Source organism: Pteronotus mesoamericanus, unplaced genomic scaffold (genome assembly GCF_021234165.1).
Source record: "Pteronotus mesoamericanus isolate MK-2021 breed Mesoamerican mustached bat unplaced genomic scaffold, CSHL_Meso_final contig_164, whole genome shotgun sequence".
NCBI lineage: Eukaryota > Metazoa > Chordata > Mammalia > Chiroptera > Mormoopidae > Pteronotus > Pteronotus mesoamericanus.
The window spans coordinates 2,667,578-2,688,231 of record NW_026555065.1 but is presented as its reverse complement, the minus strand read 5'-3'; the positions used below and the strand labels follow the sequence as shown (position 1 = coordinate 2,688,231).

Below are 20,654 nucleotides of genomic sequence, written 5' to 3'. Positions count from 1 at the left end.
ACTTTCTCTGAACCACACCTACCCTCTTCTAACATTCCTCCTTCCCTTCTCTGCTTTATTTTTGATCTTGGCACTTTTACCTTCCAAAATACTTTATACCTGATTATTTTGGTTATGGTCTGTCTGTCCTTCCACTAGACTCCTTGAGCTCTGGAATGTTTGTGATTTGCCTACTGCAGGATTCCTAGCACCTACAGCACAGCCTGTCACCAATAGGAGCTCAATAAGTATGTGTTAAATGAATGAATACAAAGTTCTATTTATGCACGTGTACATTTTTCCAGAGAGAGGGGGTCCATAGCATTCACCAAAGCCTCAGAACGGTTGTCTACCACTCAAAGGTTTCCCAGCTCCCCCATTTTGGGCCATGTTGGCCAAGCAGATTTACCTTCCAGAGGCGCAGACAATGTTGCTTAGCCAGCTGGGGCTTTAGTTATTTTCCATGAGAATTAATGAGCGCGGCCTTGCTTTATTCATCAGTCTCTTATGAAGTGGGTTGGGATGAACCAGTCTCCCGGCCAATCCATCTGACTGCAGTGAGAGGCAGCCCAGGCTCCCCCTGTGATGGCCCTCTGTTCACACACCGTGGCCCCTAGAGCACACCCCTTCCCACCACCAAGACGCAAGCTCTGCCTTGTACAATTTCTGTTTCATGCCTTTTATCTTCTCAGCTACTGTGGGTACTCCCCAAAGGCAAAGAATCATGTTTTCTTCTCTAGGACCAGGTGTTAAGATGAACACTTACTTCAAGCAGCCCTGGGTTCAAGTCCCAACTCTGCCACCTATTGGCTGTGTGAACAGAGACAGATTACTTTCCTTCCTGACTCCTTCTCTAAAAAGTCAGGTCTAGTAAGAATAATTTTTTCATTGTGTTGTTGAGGGCATTTCCGAAGATAGTGCATGTAAGTGTGCAGTACAGGATGATAGTGAGCATGGAACCTGGTGAACTGACGGTTTTCAACTCAACTATGTGACAAATATTTAGAGTGCCCACTATGTGACAGGCATAATGCTAGGGACTGGAGAGAAAAAAAATGGGGCCGGTGCTGTCTTGTGTGTATTAGCTTCTTTGAGGGCATGCAGGACGGCATCAAATGGCCTACTTCTGACTACTCGCTCAGTGCTGCTGCAGGTGGCCTGTGCTTGAGAGTTTCAGCATCTCTGTCCATGTGGGGCTTCCATTCTAGAAGCAGCATAGAATGACAAGGAGTTGTTTGGTTGCAAATTGTGAGAAGCGCTCTATGGGGGAAGGAAGCACAGGGTGCTTTGGGGGGGGAAACTGGAATTACGGGGAAGGGGCAGATTTGAATCTGAGGGGTTAGTTACTTCTTTGCGATTTACTTTGTTAGTGACTCAGCTACAGACCTCTGAGGAGCAGCCGCTGGACCCCAGCTCCCGTATCTTCTATGCCCCCAGACTGGAGCTTGTTCTCTAGGAGGGTGCCCTCAGGTTGTAACTCCCAGGCCCTGCCTTTCTGGGCCCCTGCTGCGCACACCCTCTAGTGGTCATACTGAAGGCCGGAGCTGGGCTGGGCGGGCCTTGGGAAGCTAAGGACTGTGGATACTATCTCCCTTCAGAAGCAGCCTTCCCGTAAGATGGAACGACCCTGGGTCCTCATGTCCTGATTTTGGTAAGCACCTCGGGTATGATTCCCATGCCCATTTCACAGATGAGAACCCCAAGGCTTACAGAACTGAGAAAGGTTCAGTAGGGTCTGTAATGAACTCAAGCCTAGCACACTCTGGGTTCAGTGCTCTTCAGGCTCACTCAGCTGGCACCTAATGGCACCCTACCCCCAATTACACTGGTGAGCAAAAACCTAAGCCATGCTTGGTCTGGGTTACTGCCCAGGGAAGAAGGCAGCCTTCTCAGGAAGGCCACTGCTTGAGTCTCTCCTAGGCTTGAGGCTCCAGCACAGGCCCGACATCCCTCAGAGCAGTCCCAGAGGAACACTGCAGAAAGGGATGCTGTAGTACCTCAGGGAGGTGGGGGGGATGGCGGGGAAGGAGTCACAGTTCACATATTTGCCCCCAAGAGTAGGTGATGAACATCTGTGGAAGCTGATCACCCATTTCCTGCCTGCTATTCCATTCCCTTTGCTTTCCGTGAGACACACCTATCCCTCCCCCCAGTCAGGCTGGCTGGGTTCAAATTTCACCTCAGCCACTAATAAATAATAAGCTTGTGCAAGTTCCTTAGTGTCTTGTGCCTCAGTGTCCCTATCTGTACACTGGTGGTAACAATCATACCTACCCCCAAGGTTGTGTTATAGGGAATTCTGGGCCTTTCCCAGTAACGCTTTGATTCAGCAGGCCCAATGGATCACATTTTGAAAATCACTGCCCTGAAGGGTGTGCTTTGACCCACACACCACTTTTTTTTTCCTGAGTGAGAAACATTGATTGGTTACCTCTCATACCTATCCCAACTGGGGACCTTGCCTGCAACTCAGGCCCATGCCTTGACTGGGAATCCAACTCGTGACCTTTTGCCCTATGGGACAAGGCCCACCAACTGAGCCACACTAGTCAGGGCTCCTCCACACACCACTTTCTAGCTGTTAGGTGTGAGCACCCATACTAGTTTTAGCATTTAGCACTCTTAACACTATTTTCATTTCAATGGCAAATTGAAAGGGCAAGTTCCTGCGCCCCAGTTTCTTCATCAATAAAATAAAGATAGTAGTACCTTTTCAGAGTTGTGAAAATTAAGTGACTAAAATCTTTGTAACACTCTGAACATTGCCTTGCCCATAGTAATGACTCAATACCGTGAGCTATTATTGTAATCCACAGCCAAACCAGCAAACCCTGATAAAAGAAAATATATTACATTGAGTTTCTTCTTGTATTTTAAGACACATTAATTTCCCTGAGGGCAAGAAGTGACTAAAAGGGGCTTCTGGGGTGCAAGTCACATTGTCTTCTGGGTACTGGTTACACAGGTATCGTGTTCACTTGTGAAAATTCATTCTGTGGATCATTTGCAATTTGTGCATTTAAAATGCATTATCTCCTAGGATCTATATGGTTCTGTGTAGAACGCAAGACAGGCTTCACCCTCATTTTCAAAAATAATTTTAAAAAATTATTAATGGGGGTGGGATGGGGAGAGAAACATCGATCTGCCGCTCCATCCATCAATGCATTTATTGGTGGATTCTTGCATGTGCCCTGATCAGGGATATAAGCCCAACCTTGGCGTATCAGGATGAAAGTCTAACCAACTGGGCTACCCGGCCAGGGCATCCCCATTTTTCAAACAAGGAACTGAAGCCAAGACAACTATTTTAACTTGGCCAAAGCAGTAGGGGATGAAGGTAGGGAAGCCTCTCAGGTGTTGGGACCGTGGTGTGAGCAGTACCTGACTTCAGGAAAAGCTCACTAAACGGTTCTGAGTCCTTCCTGCAAATACCGCCCTTGCTCCAGCGTATACGCAGACGCCCCGCCGGGGATTCTCTATGCAGCGCACTCGCAGGGTCAGCTCTACATTTGGGCACGTGGAAGAGAGACCCCCCCCCCTCCACCCCTCCAAGCGGAGCCCCCGCGGGAGAATGGCGCCCAGACTCGGGCCAATGGGAGTAGCGGAATTTCTTTCATTCAATGTGGGGCTGGGCTCCGCCTCCTGCCCGGAAAGGGGCGGGGCGCCGTGCTGGGGGCGGTGCCGCCCCGCGACAGGGAGAGGGCGGTGCCCGCCCCGCGGCCGGGCCAATCGGCGCCGCGCCCGGGGGGGGAGGGGGAACCAGGCCTTTTTTCCCTCCGCGCGGGACCAATCCGTACTTTACAAGCTTGAACTTTTGCCACCCACGGACGAGCGAGCGCGCCCGAGGAGGTACCCCGCCGCGCCGGCTCCAAGGCCTGGAGCGGCCTTAACCCTTCCCGCGCCAGGCGTCCCGCTTTTGCCGCCGCGCCCCCCAGTTCGTCCCTTGACCCTGCGAGATCCCATCCCCAGTGCCATTCCCATTTAAGCAGTGAAACGTCGCAAGAAAAAGCACGACCTCTACCCACATCCCTTTCCGTGGTGCAAAGAGTGAATTGGAGAAGGGGGAGGAGGAAGCATCAGCCTTGAGGGGGCCCAGACAGCTGGCGACCCGCCTGGCTCCGAGGCAGGGCTGTGGCGACCGAGAGGAGCTAGAGAGCAGGAGACAGTCCTACCTCTACCCTACCCTCAGCAACTCCTTACCTTGGGCAAGCGTGGAGACCCTGTGTGCGAAGTGTCCCACAGTCCCCAGCTGGGCCCAGTAGAACGACCCCTGACTTTGCTCAGGGGATGTGGACACCTCGGGCGATCACGGAGATCCCGCAACCACAACAAATCAGCACCCCCGTTCCCAAGAGACACAAGCCAGGAAGGCTCACACGCACACCCATTTTTATTAGCCTTCCCTGGGATGGGGGTTTGCATCAAGTTTAACGTGCAATGTGTGTTTGTAAATTTGTGCTCAAGCCAGAGGCAAAGCGCCCCGTTTGCGTCTGAGTCTTAGTAGGTTCGTGGAGCCCTCGCGCCACCCACCCGTGGTTTTTGTAACCGTGTGTTGTGTGTGTGCGCGCGCGCGTGCTCTTTCGCATCGTGCTCGCGGCGCAACGCGAGCCCGAGAACGGGGTGTGGGCGCAGTCAGGCCTGGGGCGGGGGTGCCTGGGCGAGCACGGGGCGGGGGCCAGGGCTCGGCCCGCCCCGGGAGCCGGCCCCTCGGAGCCGCGGGCCCTGCAATGGGACGTGTTCTCCTTTAAGAGTTAAGAAACTTGAAACCTTGTTTGCGCAACAATCAGCGCCGCGGAGCCGCCAAAGTGTCTAGACTGGCATATGATGGGAGGCAGCCAATGACTCCGCGGCGCTCCTCCGGGGGCCCTCAGTGTGCGTTTGAGGAGAACAAAAAAGAGAGAGAGCCGAGCGGGGGAGCGAGCGAGGGAGCCGAGCCGAGAGAAAGAGCCGCCCGGCGCTGCATCGCCAGACTTCGCCGGGACCGCGGGGCCACCGGGAGGCACTTTTTGTGGAGGGGGGAGGGGGGGCGACCTCTGCAGCGCGGCGCTCAGAGCGTCCGAGCGCAGTGTGGGGAGGGCTGCGACCTCTGCCTCGGTGGATTGCATTTTTAATTAAGGATTCCCAAGCAGCTCTTTGGGATTTTTACAGTTTCCACTCATGTGTTGACACCCGCGTTCGGGAGAAACTCGCTCCAAGTGCATCTAGTGCCTAAGACCTGAGACGGAGTTGGCGTTTCGTGCATGCAATTCCAGGGATTTTGGTTTTGTTTGGGGTTTCTTTTTCTTCCCCTCCTTTTTTTTTCTTTTTGCAGGGAGTAAGAAGGAAGCTGAAGGTATCAACAAGCCTGCCTTTTGGATCCTGCAGGGAAAGCCCATGTAGTTAAGAGCTTGGGTTTTACAGGCAGGACTTTCCAGACACATTTGGGGGGTTCTACGCGAGCGCTTTGTGCTCATGGACCAGCCGCGCAACTTTTGAAGGCTCGTTAGCCCATGCGGGGACTTTCTGGTGGCGCGCTGCCCGCGGTTCCCCTAAAGCACCAGGGCTGGAGTTGCTGAGCAGCCCGGCCGCCGGGGTCCATGTAGCCGCTGGCCGGGCTCAGACCGCGGCTCGGCGTGCGCGTGTTCCCCGCCGGCCCACCCCGGCGAGCTCCCTCATGTTGCAGCCCTGCGGCGCCCCTTCGACGACAGGCTGTGCGCGGTCTGCACGGCGCCCGGCGGCGGAGCTTCATGTGGGGCTGCGGCCCGCGCAGCCGGCGCCTCGCTGAGGGAACGGACCCCCGGTAACTGGAGACCGCCTCCCCCCCCACCCCCGGCGCCAAAGGATATCGTATGTTCAGGTCCAAACGCTCGGGTCTGGTGCGGCGACTTTGGCGAAGTCGTGTGGTCCCCGACCAGGAGGAAGGCGGCGGCAGCGGTGGCGGCGAAGAGGATGGGAGCTTGGGCAACCCAGCTGAGCCAGCCCCGCGGGCACGAGAAGGCGGAGGCTGCGGCCGCTCGGAAGTCCTCCCGGTAGCCCCGCGGCGGCCCCGGGACGCGGCGGGACAGCGAGGCGCCCAGGGCACGGTGAGGCGCCGACGCGCAGGGGGCCCCCCGAGGCCCATGTCGGAGCCGGGGGTCGGCGCTGGAGGTTCCCTGCTCGACGCGGCGGAGCCGGGAGGCCCGGGCTGGCTGCCTGAAAGTGACTGCGAGACGGTGACTTGCTGTCTCTTCTCGGAGCGGGACGTTGCGGGCGCGCCCCGCGACGCAGGCGACTCCCTGGCCGGAGCGGCCCTGGAGCCGGCGGGCGGAGGACGGAGTCGCGAAGCCCGTTCGAGGCTGCTGCTGCTGGAGCAGGAACTCAAGACGGTCACGTACTCGCTCCTGAAGCGGCTCAAGGAGCGTTCGCTGGACACGCTGCTGGAAGCGGTGGAGTCCCGCGGCGGCGTGCCGGGCGGCTGCGTGTTGGTGCCGCGCGCCGACCTTCGCCTGGGCGGCCAGCCCGCGCCGCCGCAGCTGCTGCTCGGCCGTCTCTTCCGCTGGCCTGATCTGCAGCACGCCGTGGAGCTGAAGCCCCTGTGCGGCTGCCACAGCTTCGCCGCCGCCGCTGACGGCCCCACTGTGTGCTGCAATCCCTACCACTTCAGCCGGCTCTGCGGGCCAGGTGAGCGCGCCGCGCTGGGCTTGGGGGGGGCGGGGGCGGGCTCGGGGGCCCTTTCCAGTCCCTTGTTACCTTCTTTTTACCCCGGACACCTCGGGTGGCAGAACTGAGGTGCCCTCGCGGGTGCCCCTGAAGCGTGGGAGCTCCAGTGGAGGCGCCTCACCCTGGTCTTGAGGGAGAGTGGGGATCTGGGCGCACACATCAAATGGCAACTTCATCAAGGCACCGGCAAACTTAAAAGGGTACACCGTGAAGTTTTCTTTACGTAGTTTCAGGGACGGAATGTAGGCTCTAACTTCATAGAGAGGGGGAGGATGGGCCTAGGAGAAGCCAAACATTGAGTTCCCCTACCCCCACCTTAACCCCCAGTCTGTGCTCAGGCCTGTAGCATTTGCGTGCATATGCCTGTACCTACGCTGTAGTTTTCTATATCCCAAGTGCAGATAGAAATTGTGAAATCGGGTGTAGAACTCGTGGTTAGAGTCAAAGTGTTTGTAAATTGTCCCATTTGTTCCTTAGTATACTTTGGAGCAAAGCTTTAGCAGGGCAACCCCTCTCAAAGTGGATACCATCCTCTTGACGTGAGTGTTCCCAGCATCCCTTGGGTGTCAAATGCCAGGGCTTTCCATCATCATTCTCAATTCTGTGTCCAGCTTTTGTGTCCACTTAAGGGTCCTGGGGGCATCTATAAGTAGGTGAGGAAGCCAGCTATTTTGTTACATCTGAGAACTACTCCCTGTCTTTGTTTTCTTCCTGGGACTCATGCACACACCCCACTCCCAGCCCAGTTTACCTGAGGATGCCCTGGGTGCTGGAGCAGAGGTGAGAACAGATGGATGTTCCTGGCAGGCTGGAAATTTGCAGGAACACACATTGTAGCCTTCAGTGTCTTTGGGATGTATGCATCTTAGCTGGCATTGGGGGTTCTGTAGGAGTGTGCCTGTCAGAGAGTTATATAGGCTATTGGGTGTTGGAGGGCTCTGCGTTTCTCCAGTTTGGTGCCTCTGGAGACAGTAGTTAGCACCCAACCTAAGGGTCAATAGAAGGTCAGATCACACTGATTTCCCGTGTGAAGGGTGGGGGAAGTGGGCCTATGAGTGCGTATAGGGGTAGTGGCTGGAGGGGAAAGGAAAGGAGGTGCCTCCATTGTGGTTTGCTGATGGGGGTTGGTGGGTAAAAGGCATTGATCTGGTTGCCCTGCTCCCCTCCTCATGGTTGGTCACTCCAAGCCTGATTCGAGAGCTTTTTGCAGTCCCTGATCTGTGGCCCATGGTTTTTGTGCCCCTTGTTTCTCTGCCTGACATCATCCCCTAGAAGTGGCTTCCTCCCTTCTGCTACCTGGTCTCCTCTCTGTCTCTTGGGAAGGGGATCTCTCCATGGTTGCCCTGTCACGGGTCATTATTGTTTAGTGGGAGATCCTTGGTGGGGCCCACTCAGCTGTTTTAGAAGGCCCTGGCAGGTATTTTTTTCTCTCATTGCGTCCATCTGCCAGTATATATTAGTTGAACACTTATTCTGTGCCAGGCATCGTGCTGGATGCAGTAGCAGGGGGAGTGGAAATATGAGTAGGATCCCTGTCCTCAAGAAATATAATCTTCCAGAGGAGATGGAGTAGAGATGGGAAAAGAAGGGCCGTGTCAGGGGGTGTGAACTCCCAGAGTGCTGTGGGGTTGTATATGTAACAGGGTGACCTCAAGCAGCTCCATAGTTCTAACCTGGAGCAGGCCTTGGAGATTGGGTAAGGGGAGGTGGGTGTTGAAGAGGGGGAAAGACCCAGCTGAGAGTCAAGGTGCCAGGCAAGCTCAGGTATGTGGGTGGGAAGTGGGGGAGTGAAAAAGTTGGAGACAAAAGACAGGACCCATCCTTGCCAAGCATGGGAGGGTTGTCCCTCTTCCTTGGATGAGAAGTCATCTTGGATATTGGTTTGAGTTTGATGGACCTGGGCAGGTACAAGTTGAGGACAAACTGCAGGGGGATGATGCTTAACCACAGACTTGGTGCTAGGCTCTTTTTGATCAGTAATACAACTTGACCTTGGATGAGTAACCTGTCCTCTTAGTCTGTACCAGTCAGTGAGGGTGGCTCCAGGAACATTCTCCACATCTAACTCTAGACTAAGCATTGGCACTTGACTCCTGTCCTGCTCCCAGAAGGAGGCACTATTGTAGGGGCTGTGTCTATTCTCCTTCCTCTTCTCCAGCCCAAGGGGTCCCTCTTCCTAGCCATCTTGGGGGCTGTTGGGAGGACTGATAGTCTGGGAAGAGTTTCCAGTATGAGTCAGGTAGACCCTCTTGCTTCATTTCCCTGCATAGTGACATGGGCTGAGGAGACTGGGACTGAGAACCTGGGAGCCCAGTTTACTGCCCACCCCACCCCCACCAGCTGGCCGCCAGTCTGGCTCCCAGAGCTGGGCGGGTGCATAGCTGGAGCTCAGTCGTGCGCGTCCTGATAAGGAGACTGCTCCTTCCAAGGCTCTGGGGGAGAGGGCTGGAGCACTGAGGCAGGCCAGACATACAGATAGCTAGAGAGTATACTGGAACACTCAGCAGGCCAACTGAGGGGCACCCACCTGTCACCAGTCACCTCAGTGCCCCTGCGCCCCACAGAGATCCCCAGTGACAGAAGGCCCCTTTCTGGGCATTTGCAGACCCTTGCTGCTCAGAGCAGGCCTGCTCTATCCATAACGTTTTAGGGCACTGGGGCCAGTTCCCTCTTTGAGCCTCTTTTCCCATCTGTAACGTGGTAAGCGTGGACAGAATCCCTGAGGTCTGACGGGCAGGTTTCAGGTGACACAAGCCTGTCTCCCTAGCCTTGCCCTCTCCCCCACACTTATCTCATAAAGTGGGTTTCTCCCTCTGCCCAGCTATGTCTCCACTTCCACATCTCCCCACCCCCACCCCGTGGGAGTCAGGCCCCTAGCATTCCCTCCCCTTTGTGTGTCTCTTTCAGTCCCGGGAAAAGCCAGTTCACTGAGCTTGGTGCCTATGTGGACGGAAATGTGGAGAAATACTTTAATCACAGTTCTAACCTGTGTTTATAGAGCTCCTTTCTCCTGAAAGTATCCATTAACTTTGGAATAAATCTGCTCTTTGCTTCACCACTTTTTTTTTTCTGTAATTATATTCAGTAAATTACTATTATCCAAATTGCGCCAGGGAAAGAGAGACAGAGTGAGAGAGAGAACTTCTAAACGACTGTAGGAGGCCGCCTAGGAAAACACAGGGTTCCCAGGCCAGGACTATAGGAATTAGAATGGGCTAGAAAGTTTTCCTTTTATTTGGCCTGGCATTATCCCTTTGAAATGAGATCAATTTCAAGTTGGGCTTCCAAGCCCTCGCCCCGCCCCTCTGGCCTGCCTGCCCTGCTCCTCCAAGCTCCTCTGAGCTCCTCCTTGGAGGTGAGGAAGGGGTGATAATGTGCAGTTTGCCTCTTGCTGGCGCCAGCCGGCCGCGCTGTTTATCTGGCTGCCGGGGGAATCTGGGCAATTAGGCTCAGCCGGCCTTAAAGTGCCAGGAGCTCCTTTTTTGTGTTTCCCACCCTGGGGGTTGGGTTTCAGCCTAAAGCTTCTGGGGTTGGAGGGGATAGGCACTGGAAGGCCACCTCCCCACCCACCGCCACTCCTTGGTAGGGTAGAAACTGGTTGGCCCAGGGAACCTCCGATGGAGCCTTTTCGGAGCAAGATGCTAGGCTGCAAAGATGGGGTGGAAGATAGTGTCCCACACTGATACATCAGCTACTGAGACAGGCTGTGAACTCTTCTGGCCTTAGAATTAGATAGATACCAAAAGGCCAGGTACCTTCTGGGGGCTCACCAGAGGCAGTCTGGGCTGGCTGACTGCTCTCTGACTTCTGGAGGAAGTTGGAGGAGATTCCTGAAGTTGATGCCTAAGTCTGGATGTCTGAGGGGACTGGAGTTTCTTCTGATCTCTCTCTCCCCCCTCTTCCTCTTTCTTTTTCTCTCTTTCCCATTCTCTCCTTCCCTCCCCCGTGTTCATTTCTTTCATAAGGGCCCGCAGGACTCTAGAAATTACTATTTTTAAATCAACACAACTTTTGCAAGCACTAAGAGCTTCTAAGAAGGGAGTAAACAGAGGACCTGGAAGCAGCTCACACCTTCTTATCTGACCTTTTGTCTGTCACACCCTGTGTCCCACCTAAGGGCCCACCTTGATCACCTGATTTAATGTCCTGGAGCTCCATTCTCCTGGACCCACTCCTTGGATATGTGGGAGTAGAGTGGACATGCCAGGTTAAAGGTTTCCCAGTATCGTTCATAGAAGTATTATTTGTAATAGCCTAAAAGTGTAAACAACCCAAATGTCCATTAGGTGATGAGTGGATAAACAAAATGTCATATCTATACAATGGAATATCATTCAGCCATTAAAAAAAAAAATGACATTGATGAACCTTGAAAACATTATGCTAAGTGAAAGAAGCCAGACACAAAGGCCATATGTTACATGAATCCATTTGTGTAAAGTGTCTGGAATAGGCAAATCTATAGAGAGAAAGTAGATTTGTGATTGCCTAGGGTTTGAGGGAATAGCGACTGATTGCTAATAGGGACAGGGTTTATTTTGGGGTGATGAAAATGTTCTGTAGTCAGATGTTGGCCTCACAACTGAATAGACAGAAAACCACTAACTCGTATACCTCAGAAGAGTGAGTCTAAGAGTATATGAATGATAACTCAATTTTTTAAGAAAAGGTACAGTAACTTGATATTGGTCCCCAACTGGCCTCCCCTTTTGTTTAGTTGAAATAAAGTAACTTCTCCTTCTTGCCTTCCTGTGTGGCCTTGGGGCGGTCTTATACCTTGCTGGACTTCAGTTGCCCCATCAATTAAAAGAAGAAATTGAGTTGGGTAAACTCCAAGAAACTGAGTTAGGCAAACCCCTGACATTCTAAATGCCCCCCACTGGCGGTGAAGTCTATAGGCCTTTATACTGTTTTACTTGCCTAGTATGGAAGTTTGTGATTAGCTTCTAGTGCCCACAGTTGTTAAACAGCTCTGTGCACACTGTTTTGCTGGAGCAAACGGGGGTCTCTCCTGAGAGCTTTGCAGTCCCCTGCTAGCTGGCGTGTCTGACATTTCAAGTTCGTACATTTGCTTTCTGTCTCGTTCATGTCATTAGAACCCTGAGCAGGGGTGGCCATGGATGATGGTTGTTACATTTCAAGGCCCAGGTGGTCTCTGGAAGAGATGCTGATGTAGGTGACAGTGGCTTGACTCCACCTACTGCCCACCGCTATTAAGTTTTATTTTGGGGGATAGATGTGGGAGGGAGGGGCAGATGTTCAGAGCTTCCCTCCTTGTGTGGCCTTGGCTTCAGCCAACCAGATTTTTGCCAGAGGAACCCTAATACTGTAATTGTGGTCCTTCTTATAAGTTAGTGGGGTGGTGGAAGGGCATGAAGCTGGGGGTCAGTAGACCTGGCTTCTGGTTCTGGACCAGTTCCCTATCTGGCCCTGAAAGAGTCACTCTCAGTGCCCAGGCCTCGGTCTTCTCTGTACAGTAGGAGTACTGGCCTCAGTTCTCCTTCCCTGTGGAACTTTAGCCCTACCTGTGTTTTGCTTCTTGTCCTGAGAAGCTGGTCCTCACTCAAGTCTGGTCTCTAGCCCCTCCAAGTACTGAAGACTGGTAGATGAGGTGATTCTTACTGAAGGCAAATAGCTGCCCTCCTTGTCCTGTTTAAGGTCTCCCATGGATCACCCCTTTGGTCCCTTAGGTCCTGTTTATCCACTGATGCCCCAACGTTACCGTTATCCTCATCACTATAGTCTTTGTCCACAGATATTACTGAGCACTTTGCAGATGATGTGACTCAGCTGGGATGAAGGGGTGGAAATGGGGTGCCTTTTGATTACCTTTCTCACTGGGGTGTAGAGCAAAGTCAGGCCTGGGCTCAAATCCTAGTTCTACCATGATTGGCTGGGTGATGCTGGGCAAGTCAGTTTTTTTCACCTGCAAAATTGGAACAATACTGACCATTTTGTCTCTGAGAGAGGATGAAATAAAAATAAGTGCCCAATAAGCATAATTAACCACTTTGTACCTAAGGTCCAATAGAATAAAATATAATAAATAAAATTAAAAATGCCTGGCATGGAGAGAGACAGAGGGTAGGCTTTCCGCAAATGTTTGCTTCTCTCCCAGTAGCTACTCCATGATTAACTTTTCCTTCTCCCTAAATCCTGTCCACAAAAGATTCCCTGTTTTAGACCACAGAGGCTTCACTTTGTTGAAATAATTTCTGGCTGGAAAGGCAGGGTGGGGAAGAGCTGAAGCTGCATAGAGTGTATGGAGCAAAACAAATGCTCCTACAGCTAATTGCGCCTTATTATAATTGCGAAAAACACTTATTACCCCTTGTGTCATTACTGATACCTGCCTAATAATAGTTATTACCACTTTACTACCACTGAGAGTTTGTTTTATTTTGTGATTTGATGGTGTTTAGTTTTCATTTGAGGAAAATGAAGGGTCATTTCATTCATGCAAATTGTTACTTAGTTTAGCAAATTGTTACTTCCCCCAAAGCAAGAGGCTAAGGAATTCTTCTGAAGACAAAGTATATGTTTTTTAGGAGGAGTATTTTAGGCAAATGAAAGGAACCAAAAGAAAAATACCATAGACAATAGGGAATCACAGAGGGTCTGAGCTGGAAGGCAGTAGAGAGCTTGTGTCCCCCCCTTCCCTTTACAGATTGAGGGGACTGAGGCTGAGGGCCCATGGTGACTGGTTCAAGGTTTCCCATCTAGGTAGCTGGTTTTGGCTTCTTGGGTCCCAACCAGTCTTGTACTCCTCTCCCCAAAGAACGCTAGTTCTAATGCAGCTTGTTTGGAAATGAGCTTCTATGTCTGAGCTTCTGCACGCACACTTAATTCTGATGAGAGTTGCCAAATTTAGCAAATAAGGATACAGGATGCCCAGTAAGTTTGAATTTCAGGTAACCAACACACACCTTTTTAGTATAATAAGTATGTCCCAAATATTGCAAGGCACCTACTTATACCAAAAACTTGTGCTGTGTACGAGTATATCCAAAATTCAGATTTACCTGAGCATCCATTATTCTTTTCCTTGTTTCCTTTTTTAAAGATTTTATTTATTTACTTTTAGAGGGAGGGGAAGAGAGGGAGAAAGAGAAGGAGAGAAACATCCATGTGTGAGAGATAGGCCAGTTGGTTGCCTCTGGGGCACCCTCAGCAGGGGACACAGCCTGCAATCCAAGTATGTGCCCTGACTGGGAATTGAACCGGCAACCCTTGGGTCCCCAGGCCGCCACTGAATCCACTGAGCCACACCAGTCAGGGCCTGAGCATCTGTTATCCTATCAAGCACCACTGGCTCTGACTTTTCCCTGCAACCACATTTTTCTTGCTACAGTAGTAACAGTTACTGTTTGTGGAGGTATTTTTCTACAGCACTAAGATCTCTATTAAGTATTTCATGTACGTTATCTTTGTCACCCTCCTGGCAAACCTGGGGAGTCCATATAATTATTGTCACCATTTTAGATCTGAGGAAACAGCTCAGAGAACTGAAGTAACTTAACTTGCCCCAGGTCACACAGTCAAAGGTGGCAGAGCAGGGATTGATCCCAGGTCTGTATCCCAATCCTCCGGCCTTACTGTTGGGCAGTTATGTTCCAGTGGATTTGGGCAGCAGAGGTGAGGGGAGAACAGGAGGGTTTCCTGCAAGCTGGGTTAATTATTGGAGGAAATCAATAATCAAAAGCATGTAGAAGAACCGCCAGGTGAGACCCCTCCCGCCCTGGCATTGACATGCTGTCTCCTGTCTTCCAGAATCACCGCCACCCCCCTACTCTCGGCTGTCTCCTCGTGAAGAGTACAAGCCACTGGGTAAGTGTGTCCTCCTTCCGACCTTTGGGGAGTTGTGTCCATCCTGGGCTCCCCTTTAGCCTCACTGCTGAAGGGCTGGAGGGGAGAGAGAAGGATGGTCTGGTTGACTTTGAAATGGGGTGAAATTTTACAAACACACCCTCAGTTGGGCCAAAGCAGACTCAGCCTCTCCAGAGGGCTATTTACATCTTGGAATTCCTCAGCTCATCATTAACCTCTCTGTGACCTTTAAACATGGGCTTGTGGGAGATGAATGGGTTTCGACTTAAGCATCTTATTGGAGGTGGGCTGGTATTTGTCTCTTCTCCTTTCTCACCCTCCCCCAGTCTTAGATTGTCCCCCTTTCATGTATGTTAATTGTTATCATGACAAATACATTGAGCTAGAAGCCACTGTTGAGAGGAGCTGTAGATTTTTTCCCTTTTTAAACCAAGAAGTTTACCTGGGCAGGAACAGCAATAGTAGGAACATTTAGAAAGCATGTGTATTGGTACATAAAGACCCTGGCATGGAGCTTAGTGGAGGTGGTTATGTCATTTCAGACAAGCTCCATTCAGAGGGAGAATGTGTCTTCTGTAAACCTTGGGGCTAGATGAGCAGCTTGTATTCTGCAGTAAATGTGCATGGTTTTAGATGTAGAGATGGCTTATTTTCCTGGCCGTCTTGTTTCCTCCAGTGGAGAGTCCTAGTGGTGGGGCAAGTTAGTTTGGCTTTAATAGTACCGGGAGAGAGAGAGCGGCTTTGCGACCCATGCAGTTCCCGTGGGACTTAAGCTTTAAAAGTCAGATGGCGTGGCAGTGATGCTAACACATTCCATCAAGTGGCCACAAAAAGTGGGTTTTGTTTTGTTTTTGGTAAAGTTCTCTTCCCAGTACGGTGTGTCAGCATCATCTGGGAGGTCCCTTTTAAGTGTTGTCAATTCTCAGGCAGCCAGTCCAGTTTCCCTTCCAGGCCCTCCTGTGGAGTCAGAAGGGCCCACCAGGTCCCTCCAGGAGTTTGACCTCCGCAGTTTAGGAGGACAGAGGCTGTTCCATGATGGCGTGTGAGTCAGTGGCTTAACGATAGCCACTTCCTCATTGTTTTTCCTGACATATGGTCATCCCATGGATGGAGTGGCTTTATTTAGTTCTCTGGGGAACTGGAGAGGTCATCTGATTGGACCCTGTCACTTCGTAGATGGGGAGTCAGACTGAAGGACTGGCGGGCCCCCCAGCTAATGAGCAGCAGGGCCTAGGTGGAAACCCAGAGCAACCCTCTTAATCAGCGCGCTGGTTCCCCATCCTTCCCTTCACAGGCTCGTCTCAGCATTTCCTAAGTCAACATAATTGCACTAGTCACTTAGACAATCCCTAGTTCCATTAGAGAGGGGAAAAAAATAACACACTCACAAATGTTCTTAGTAAAGTAGCACCTCAGTTTGAAAGTCAAGGTTCATTGCCCTGAGGAATCATGGGTCAGCCTGTGATAAAGCAGCAACAATCCGGATACCACTTAACCCTGCTGAGTGACCATTTGGAAGTCAACAGGTGTCCTGGTTATTTTATGAATGGGACAACTGAGGCCTAGAGAGAGGAAGTGACACTTGCTGGTGGTCATATAGCTCAGGGGTCTGCAAACCACAGTGCACCATCTGTTTTTGTATTGCTTGGGAGCTAGGAAAAGTTTTTACCTTTCTTAGATGGTTTTAAAAAAATCAAAAGAAGAAAAAGATCTTATGACATGAGAAAATTATACCAAATTCACATTTCAGTGTTCGTAACAAAGTTCTGTTGGAACATAGCCACACTCACCCGTTTCTGTATTGTCTGTGGCCGCTTCCTTACTATAGCGGCAAAGTTGAATAGTTGCAACAGAGATTGTATGGCATACAAGACTGAAAATACTTAATATTGGGCCTTTTGCAGAAGAAGGTGATGACCCTTGATTTTGCTGACTAGGGACTTCGAATCTGGGGATCCAGCGAAGGTCCCTCCTTGGGGCTTGAGCAATGTGATCAAGGTGGGGAGTGTTCCTTTTCTATAACAGCCCGAAGACACTTTAGGCTTCCCAAGCCTCACTAGAAGCACCAGATGTGAGGGTTTGAGAGTGCGTCATAGGGACTGAGTACAATAGCTGTGAAACGTGGCAACTGCCTGTTGTTCCCACTCCTGGGAACCTCACAAAGCTATCTGTGTAGGCGCCACAGTGGTTCATCAATAAATAGGTTCAGCCTGTGATGTTGCTACTTCAAACAAGAAGTGGCAGCAAAACTTGGGCCACTGAACACTTTGGGAACATTACGTATTAAAAGCAACAATCTTAAGAAGGTCCCACTGAGGCATCGAGATTTTTTTAAAAGAGATTTTCCATCTGTCCTTATTTTCCTCCCAACATATTTTACCAGCAGATAACTTTTTTGTGCCTTGATAAATAGTACGAGTTATTTTTTGGTATTATTTTCTTTTCCTTGCATTGTTGCTTTTTTATAAACAAAAAGTCAGTTCACTTCTAAGCCTCTGTGATCACATGAGACCAAAAAACAAAATAAAACCCAGAACACCCAGTCAGCATCTGGCAAGTGGGAAATGAAAAAGAAAAAAGAGGCCAAACTGGTTAATGTTTCATCTTCCTGCTCCCCTAGCCATGTGGTAAAAGGAAAAAAATAATCCTGTAGGATCGAATGGAATCCTAGCTAGTGAGGGCCTAGGCTAACGGCTAACGGTTTTTACCCCAGGAATCCCCAGCGTGGGGTGCCTCTCCTGAGCCAGGTGGGACCAGCTGAGCCAGACCTGGGTTGTGCTGGGTGAGATGATGGTGAAAGTGCTGCAGGCCTCACAGAACATGCCTTCTGACTCCTGGATAGGCCTGTCCCTTAACAGGGACAACACCCCATTGCTGGTAGCAGGAGGCACAGGCCCAGGAAAAATTTTCCAAGTCGGCCTGCCCCAAAAGGCATTGGCTTGTCAAGCTAGCAACCCACTGTTCAAGAAAAAACGTGCAAGAGATTTTCCTTTCCCCATCTAACTGCGCTGCAGACAGGGGAAAACAAATAATGCACGCCATATGAAGTACTTAAAACTACTTAAAAAGACCGCCTTAAAAAAAAACAGTTCAGGCATTGAAAATTGCTCTGTGAGCAGGTTTGGATGTTAGGGAGTGGAGGAGGGGAGAGAGAGAAAAAAGTTAATCTTTGAGCAAATGCTTGAGCCCTTAATTAGAGGGGTGTAGCGGGACAGAGTGAGGATGGCTGGTAACTTGTTAAAACAGAGTTTCCTCAGCTCCAGAGAGAGGAAGGAAGGAAGGAAGGAAGGAAGGAAGCAAGAAGGAACAACTTCAAGAATTTTAATGGTTGTAATTAAGTACAGCAGCCAGCTATGAATTGTTTAGGGGCTTAATTTAACCTTAACCAAGGAGGCTCCAAGTTGCTACTTGCTCAGTCCCCTGAACTTGGGTTATTTCTCTGGTCACAGCAATTGCAACTTTTTCAGGTGCCAAGGCTGCAGCCGTCAGCATTTTCCAGAAGAGTTCCAGGGCTGACTGGCCTGGTCTCGTACAATCATGGGACAGAGTTTACAGAGTGGCATCAGAAAGTTGGGAGGGACACGCTGCCCTTTGCAAGCTCTTGCATGCACACACGTGCACACAGATGCATGAGAAAGCAGAAGAGGGAGGCGCACCCCACAGCCAACTAAGTTCTCTTTCTCTTTCCTCCCGTAGATCTATCTGATTCCACATTGTCTTACACTGAAACGGAGGCCACCAACTCCCTCATCACTGCTCCAGGTGAATTCTCAGGTTGGCATTTTTTTTTTTCTTTGCGTGTTGTTGTTGTGTTGAACTTTACAGATGGGACAGGTGGGAGTGGTGCTTAATGGAGGCTTTTTTGATATTCCCACTTTCCTTCCTCTATTCCTCCCACCTTTTGGATGTGAAGACTGCGAATGTTTTCACTGCTGATGTTCTTGGGTTTAAGAACAGAACAGTCTGTATCAATGAGACCTAAAGATGACAACTTAAAGTACTTGTCAATCCATGTTTTAACAAGTTGTCTCTACTTGTCTTGGGGAAATGAATAAAGCCCAGCACAATTCTTCATCTCTCATTTTAGCAAGGGAGCTTCTCCTCCCAGCTGCTGAGAGGCAGAAAACGGAGGTATTTATATACATTTCTCTTCATGGGTTTCTCCTTCTGTCCGCATTCTGAGGAAGGACCTATGTGGAGGGTCAGAAGAGGGGAAAATAGAGTAGGTGGAACAAGTTTTCAGGACGGTCTGGTAAGCAGGGAGTTTGCTAGAGGCCAGTGGTTTCCCTGTCTTTCCTTGAGCAGTGGATGCTGGGCTAGCTTGTAGAGAGAACACTGGTTTGGAGCTCCCACCCCTTGCAATTGAGTTGGCCATAGGAACATTCCAGAAATACCTAAATCAAGTTTTCCTTAAGAAATAAGAGGTTGGTGGTGACCAGGGGGGCATAGAGGGCCAGGAGACACATGGATGCCAAGGTCTGTGGGGCCCTTTGGGAACATGGTGTGTGGTGCCCTATGAGGACAGCCGGGGCTTTTGGCCTGGCCCTGTGCTGCATGGTGTGACAGCCCCTCGGGCTGGAGCTGCTTCCCAAGTGGGCATCGCTGGATCCCGGCCTGAAGACCTCTGCCTGCATCTGAGCTGTTTTTCCTCTACCCCACGCCCATGCCATAATAGCAACAACAGTGACCAGGGCTATTGAGTGTTTACGCTGGGCCATGACCTGTCCTTGGGCCTATTTACCTGTATCCTTTCAGTACAGCAGTAAAGAAACTTGGCCAGAGGTATATAGTAGCAGAGCCATTTGTCATTGTACTCCACTGTTCTGTCTCCAATTTTTCTTCAAGGCCTGAATGTACCTCTGATAAACTTATGCTGCACAAAGTCCTGGCTGTCATTCTTGGTGTATTCTCCCTATGACCCTACACAAAGCTGGCTTCTCATGGCTGCCTGGTCATTCTCCTTTTGCAGAGCTCTTCCCTCTATTCCATCACAACCATGGGAGGTTACAGGACCACCATAAATTGCTGTGCATAATATGCACTTTTTTGCCCAAATTTTTGAGGGAAAAATAAGGATGCACATTATACATGGGTAGTACTAATTCTGTATCTACATAAATGTTTTTAATTCTTTTATTTGTGCTTATACATTAAAAGTATAACCTTAGAAAACAATAATGATATCTGTATGCAAAATAATACCCTGGAATACTAGAATTGTTTTTTTTCCCCTAATTATAAATAAAAATTGAGTTAAAAAAATTGAAATGAAAGATTTTTTTTTTTTCCTGAAGGTTTGGGCCAAAAACATGAGTGCACAGTATACATAGCAAAATACAGTATCTCTGTTTCAAAGATAGAGAACTAGAGAAACTATCCCTGACTAGGCTGGCTCAGTTGGTTGAGCATCATTCTGCAAAGCGGAAGGTTGCCCGTTCGATTCCTGGTCAGGGCAACCCGATGGCTCTTTCCCTCCCTCTCTTTTCCCCTCTAAAATTAAATAATGACTTTTTTTTTTTTTTTTTAGAAAACGTAAGAAAATGCTCTAAAAGAAAAAGATTTCAAAGAGACTAGAAGCTGGAGCAGGAAGTGACTTGCACAGGGTCACATTAGCAGGGCTCATGGCACAGCTGGTACTGGGACCTAGGTCTTCTGGAGCTACTTGCCTTCTGGTTTCTGGTGGCCCCTTCACTTGGTCCACTTCGTTTTCTTTGCCTTTTGGCCTTACTTGGTTATAGTGCCTTTCCTGAAAGACTTAACCAGATAAACACAAGGACTTAACATTTTAATCCTGTCTTTTTCCTCTGTGACTGTAGGGATGGAGGCCAGATATGATTTTGAAGTTGATTAAAAGTATGTCTGAATGCATCATTCTGTGTCCCTGCCAACCCTGAGAGTGAGTTTAATTTAGATGAATCACAATGGCAATGGTTGAACAGATGGGTAATTTTTTTACATCCCCTTTCCTCCATTGATAAGGGTGGAAACACCAGTGTGTAGAGGTGCCTTGCAGTTTCACAGTGTGTTTGCAAGCATAGTGTCTTTGTCTCTGTCATCCCACAATGGGCCAGGTGAGTGGCTCAGGCAGGAAGGAGCAGACTCCAGACCATCTGCTCTTACTTGGTTCCTGGGAGGACCCTTATCTGGTTCCCAGGGGAGAGCGTCCC

General features: G+C 50.2%; 1 protein-coding gene across 2 annotated transcripts in view; it reads left to right on the top strand.

Annotated features, from left to right (window-relative positions):
- The first annotated feature begins 4,876 nt into the window (after positions 1 to 4,876).
- SMAD6 (SMAD family member 6) overlaps positions 4,877 to 20,654 on the top strand; it is a 76,498-nt gene continuing 60,720 nt past the window's right edge. The window contains exons 1-3 of one of the 2 annotated variants that reach the window (XM_054565244.1): positions 4,877 to 6,621; positions 14,431 to 14,487; positions 18,184 to 18,249. In XM_054565244.1, the coding sequence (XP_054421219.1) occupies positions 5,811 to 6,621; positions 14,431 to 14,487; positions 18,184 to 18,249 (934 nt within the window). In that variant the 5' untranslated portion in view covers positions 4,877 to 5,810. Of the gene's footprint in view, positions 6,622 to 14,430; positions 14,488 to 18,183; positions 18,262 to 20,654 lie in introns of both variants that reach the window. The other variant, XM_054565243.1, reaches the window with a different exon arrangement.